The sequence below is a fragment of the Pristis pectinata genome, chromosome 19, assembly GCF_009764475.1.
Source record: "Pristis pectinata isolate sPriPec2 chromosome 19, sPriPec2.1.pri, whole genome shotgun sequence".
Taxonomy (NCBI): Eukaryota; Metazoa; Chordata; class Chondrichthyes; order Rhinopristiformes; family Pristidae; genus Pristis; species Pristis pectinata.
The window spans coordinates 34,850,632-34,856,631 of NC_067423.1; the positions used below are offsets into that span (position 1 = coordinate 34,850,632).

Consider the following 6,000-nt stretch of genomic DNA (forward strand, 5'->3'; position numbering starts at 1 on the left):
AGTGGTTATTTTATCCTCTACTGGGAGATTGTTAGCAATTTCATAAAGGGTGGTAGTGGAGTCAGACTCCACCTTTTGAAACTTATTGTGTTCACATCCTGCAGCTTGGATATTGGATTAATGAATTTATCTGGTGTGTCCCTTCGCACCATACCCAGCAACCATCAGTTCTTCCATCTAAAGCAGTAAAGGGGTATAAAGAAGGGAAGATTACTGTTAGTTTATGGGTGTAGCTTGTAAAGCCTTCTGGCATGTAATCTCTCTTTGGTAGTTAGAAAACTTCTCACTGAATGTACTCTCCTGTTAAGAGTGCTTTCTGTTGTACAACAGGAAAAACTATGATAATCCAGCACCTTAGTGCTGGATTGGCAGATTTTCCATATTTGTATATTACTTCCATCACTACCCCAACATTCTTTAACTTGACTTTTTATTAAATGTTTCATAGTCATACAATAACTTTTCCAGTAAATCCTAGAAACAGCCCTTGGTTAGCTTTTATCCCAGAGACAACAATTGGATAGCAGATGATTAGAGTTTTACTAGACCTTAGTGGTTCCAGTTAATCAGATATTCTGGACTATTGGATGTTATTTCTATTAATACCTTAACACAATTTTAATTCACTTTCTAAAAAAATTACACTAAGATAAATTGTCCAGTGAAGTGAACCAGGTAAGTTGAAAGGAAGTGTGGCAAACATTACCTTTGGGACTTCCAAATAGTTGGATAGCAGGTTCTTGGCTCAAGGCACTGTTATGTAATAGTTTTAGTTCCTTGTCTGCATTGTGCTTGAATTGATATTTCCTAGCAGATAAGTCCTCCGTTAAATTCCATGACCACTTATCCTTTGGGAACTTTTCACTGACACAGACTATGATGTGATGACAGTTTTTTTTTGTGTAGGATCTTTTAACTAAACATGGAAAAACTAGCATCTATATTTTACCTTAATTGTTTAATTCTGCGCTTCAGCTTTTGGTGGTGGTGAGAATCAGGGCTCATTCCATTCTCCCAGTAGGTGGCAGCACTCCCACATTCTGCATGAATATCACAAGTATTCAACCCATCTCTCTCCATTCATTCATCTGGACCATGTTAAGAGCGTTGAAAGCAAAGAAAGGGAGATAGCAGGTCACCGAGTGCAGCTCATTCTGCTTGGTTAGATTGAACTGGTGTTGTTGGTTTAATGGCTGTCCTCCAATGTACCTTTTGTTCAGGCAGATGATGTTCGGAAAGTGATTCACTATAATTACATGGCATGGCCTGATCATGGTGTCCCCACAGCAGACACAGCTGAGACCATCTTACAGTTTGTCCAGTTGGTCAGACAGCAAGCAGTAGAGAGACCTGGTCCTATAATTGTTCACTGTAGGTAAGTACATTTTTTAAAATCAGATCATGTTCTATTAGACTGACAATCATCTTCTGATTATTCAAAACTGGTATCACAAATGCTTTATTTGCTGTACCCAGATGTCTCTGATCACTTGAAGCAAAATCAAGTTTACAGTGCATTTCTATTAACTGTACAATGATCACACCCTTTGCACGCAGACATTGAGTTCCTCCATGGGGAAAGGTCACTAGACAGGCAGAGGTAAAGATTCAAGGCTGTCACAGTCAGAGTTTTATACAGCACAGAAACAGGCCCTTTGGCTCAAGTAGTCCATGCCAACAGAGTTGCCAACCTGAGCTAGTCCCATTTGCCTGTGTTTGACTTATATCCCTCTAAGCCTTTCCTGTCCATGTACTTGTCTAAATGTCTTTTAACCATTGCAATGTACCGCCTCTACCAATTCCTCTGGTAGCTCATTCCACATACCCACCATCCTCTGTGTGGATAAAGTTGCTCCTCAGGACCCCTTTAAGTCTTAAATCTATGCCCTCTAGTTTTAGGCTCTCCTACCCTGAGGAAAAGACTGACCATCTATCTTATGTATGCCCTTCATGATTGTATAAACCTCTGAGGTCACCCTTCAGCCTCCTACACTAGAAGGAAAGAAGGCCCAGCCTATCCAGTCTCTCCTTGTAACTCAAGCCCTCCAGTCCCAGTAACATCCTTGTGAAACTTTTCTGCATCCTTTCCAACTTAATCACATCCTTCCTATAGCTGGGTGACCAAAAACTGCACACAGTATTCCAGATATGGTCTCCACCAATGTCTCGTACAGCTGTAATATAATGTTCAAACTCCAAAGCAGCAAACAGTAGTAAATAATGGAATTTTATAACATTCAAAGTGGTAACTCAACCCCATTCAAATACCAGCTTTCTGAACGAATAATGTGCCTCATTGCTCCCGCTGCTCAACATATTCTCTTATAACAAAGAAACATGACTAGTTTTAGATATTACATTTTTATCTATTTTGGACATGAAAGTTAGCTGAACATATTCTTTATTTTAGACAATTTCTATTACCGAAAATGAACACTTTAAAAGTACCCCCCACCACCGCCGCCACCCCCCCCCCCCCCCAATCTGCCGGTTTATATTCTTTGTCTGGTTCTATTCCAGGAATATACCATTGCCAGGGGGGAGTTAGTGGTGATAGATTTTGGGAGAGACACTATGGGAAGCAGCCAAGAGTTCACAGCTCCTGTCAGTTTAGTTAGTGCAGGGTAAAGACATGGGAAACCAGAATCAATTCAACAGTATGTTATAGAAATTTGAAACTCCATAGACTTGAAAGAGAAATGATGACTCATTATGAAAAACTCCATACATAACAAGGAAAATATGCATTTAAAGCTTGATACATGCAAGCTTTTGTAAATTTCTAAACCTTCACATCTTTATTCCTTGAGTCCAATTAATAAACAAGCTAACAAAGATTCTGCCAGAGGTAATCAGTATTTAAAGGTTTAGACAATTACCTGTGATCTTAAATTCTGGACAATCACTAAACAGGCTAAACATCCAAATCATTATCGTTAGGATGGTCCAGCTTCTGGATTGCTTCAGAGTTGAAACTTAGTGGGACTCCACTGTGGGTTGGGCAGTGATAGTTATGCTATTGTTGGTTAATCAACACTTAAGTTTATCCCAAGGCAAAACAATATGCAGTGTACCTAAAACTACCCTGACCTTTTCTAGACTGAATATTCATCAGAAGGAAATGGATGTTTAAATAAAACTAAAAACAAATCAGGAAGGATGTGAAGAGTTTAAACACATGATGCAAAAATGTAGCTATAGTAGTTAGATCATTGCAACTTGCCACATTAAGAAATTCTCACTTTCCTCACATCTATTTCTATCATGCTTTCCAGAGTAAACTTTCCTTTTCATCAACTCTATCAAATTCCCTGTAATGTTGAATACCTTTTAAGATATTAAACTAATGCTCAGAGGTACGAACAATTTGAGCTGCATTGGTCCTGACATTTTAAAAGAATTTAAATTGGATTAATGTGGGATTAGTGTAAATGGGTAGATGGTTGACGCAGACTCAGTGAGCTGAGGGGCCCCGTTTCCGTGCTGTATCTCTCTAGTTATGTGGAAAGACCTTTCTATTAAACTACTGCACCCTCTCCAGGGTACTTTAATCCTAAAACAAATTAACAATTTCATGAGATACAAATACAAGAAATGCATTGAATTTTTTTTAACACACCCATTGTACTGAGAACAAGTTTTTTTTGTATGTAGCCAGAGCAGTAATTACCCATGACTACCTTATGTCTAGCTTAGTTAAATATTTCCAGACAAAAAAGTTCTCATGTACTTTTGATGTGTTTAGTGCTGGAGTGGGAAGAACGGGAACCTTTATAGCTCTCGATCGCCTTATGCAGCACATTCAAGAGCATGAGTACGTAGATATTCTGGGCATGGTGGCTGAAATGCGTACTTACAGAACATCAATGGTTCAGACAGAGGTAAGTGTCAGAGTTTTGATAACAGTGTGGACCAATAATGTAAGACAGCAATGGACCCATTTGTCTAGTTGGGTAAACAAAAACAGTTCGATTGGCAAAAGTGCAATTACAAGATGCAGAACTTTTCCAACCTGATCTCCATTGCAAAATTACTTGAATTGTTTTCTTGTACTATGTATTATTAAATGCACTGTACTGATGCACAACTATTTTTGGAAAATCTCATTTAACAATCCATATACCAGTGAAAAAATTATTGTACAAAATGTCCAGCTAAGCCAGATGCTTGTTTTCTCAGACACATAGTAGGTAATGCAGAATAGCAGGATGCTACAAAGATAATTTTGATAGGCAAGAGAGAAATGTGAATAATCCTGGCAGTTCCCCAAAAAGAAAATTACAAAAAAGGAAATTTGCACTAGTGTATTACTATACCCATCTGCGCTCTGCACTTATTTGTAATCTGTGTTGTGTTCCATCCAGGAGCAGTACATTTTCATTCACCGCTGTGTGCAACTGATGTGGAAAAAGAGAAAGCAGCAGTACAGTAGCAGTGATGTGATTTATGAGAATTCTAGACCATTCCAGTTTATGAGGCTTGCAGGGTGAGAATGCTTTGATGTTATAATAATGATGGTAACATGACAGAGTTGAACAATTTAGCATACTTTCTCCTACAGTAACTCATTGCAAATAAACCTTAGTTTTGAGTTTTTTTAAAAAAGATCCTGTAATAGTGCTTTTGTTTCTCTGAAGCATGCTCAAAAATATATCACTTGCTTGTAATAATAAAACTGAAAATTTATGCAACCACGTTTAATTTTTATACATAGAAGATGGGTGTGTTGAGCTTTGCATGGAGTCCTAGATGCTATGATAGGTATAGATCCTTACAAATGCATGGCAAATTAGATAGCTCACTAATAAAAGAATTTCTGATGTAATTTTAACTTAAGTAACAGCTCCCTGAGGTTAAAGATATTACTTGTTAATCTCAACCTACCTCATCATGCAATTTCCATTGTGTTTCAGATTCAAAACCTTACAGTACAGTTCTTTTCCTGAGCTTCAGATATCCTGTGCTTTGATCTGACCAGAGGATGACTCCTACCAAGGGAAAGATTAAACATGTGAAAACAAATGCTCTGGAACAATGCCTTAAAGTACCTGTAGTGTCCTTTGGACTGTTTCCACCAGTGAAAATTCAGTGTGGGACAAACTCATTTGGAAGGTTTAAAGTAGGTACAAGTGACATCTGCATGAGGAAAGAAAGAAGGAAGAATGAAGCATATGCATTTCATTGCTCGTGTTCTGTTAATGCACCAGATCTCCACTAAAACTCCCTTTCCTGGAATCTTCTAGCCTTTTTATATAAGCCAAAAAAGAGAAAAACACTTTAAATAATAAAAACAGAACTGTGAGGAATTCATGAAGATGATATTTAAAGATAGTATAAAAACGATAAAGAACGCTTGCATTGAAGGTAGAGATGTGAATAGGAAGATTTGTCAGCCTTGGCAGATCTGATAAGTATTCCTCAATAATGCACAGGCTGTTTAATATTGATGTTGTGTAATGCATTGATGTGTCCTGACAGTTTTTGTTGTGTCGCAGATGAGTAAAATTCACTTTTATGTGGCAGATTTAATTGCAAAATGACTAATTGTAATTTTAGCACATTGCCAAAATTTCCTGGCACCAAAAGGAGTGGAGAAAAGTCACAAGACTTGTGCACATAGAATTGGCGCTCCATGTTTCTCGGAGGCCAAAGAGAAGAAAACAAAAATCCCTTGAGAGATACAAAAATGGAATTCAGCTAGGAATGTGTGACTGAAAATTTACACACCAACTCCAACCAAAATCATTGCAGGAGAGCAGAGCATAAAATTTACACCAAACAACTAATTTGCTACTGAGCCATATTACAACCATTAAGAAAGAAGTGGGTTATGGAGTACCAGCACCATCTTTGAAATAAATTTAACTCATAAAAGGGGCTAAGGAACTTGTTGGTAAAATCAAACTTATGACAGAACATTACAAATCATTGTGTTACACCATAATAAATTACTAGCCTTAAACCATGAGGGTTTAGGGTCCAAGAGATGTGCAAAATCTT

At 37.7% G+C, this 6,000-nt stretch overlaps 1 protein-coding gene across 1 annotated transcript in view; it reads left to right on the plus strand.

Moving 5' to 3' along the window:
* Positions 1-4,490, plus strand: part of ptpro (protein tyrosine phosphatase receptor type O) — an 85,293-nt gene extending 80,803 nt beyond the window's left edge. The window contains 3 exon segments of the mRNA XM_052034166.1: positions 1,221-1,375; positions 3,746-3,881; positions 4,365-4,490. Of these exon segments, the coding sequence (XP_051890126.1) occupies positions 1,221-1,375; positions 3,746-3,881; positions 4,365-4,490 (417 nt within the window).
* The last annotated feature ends 1,510 nt before the right edge of the window (positions 4,491-6,000 follow it).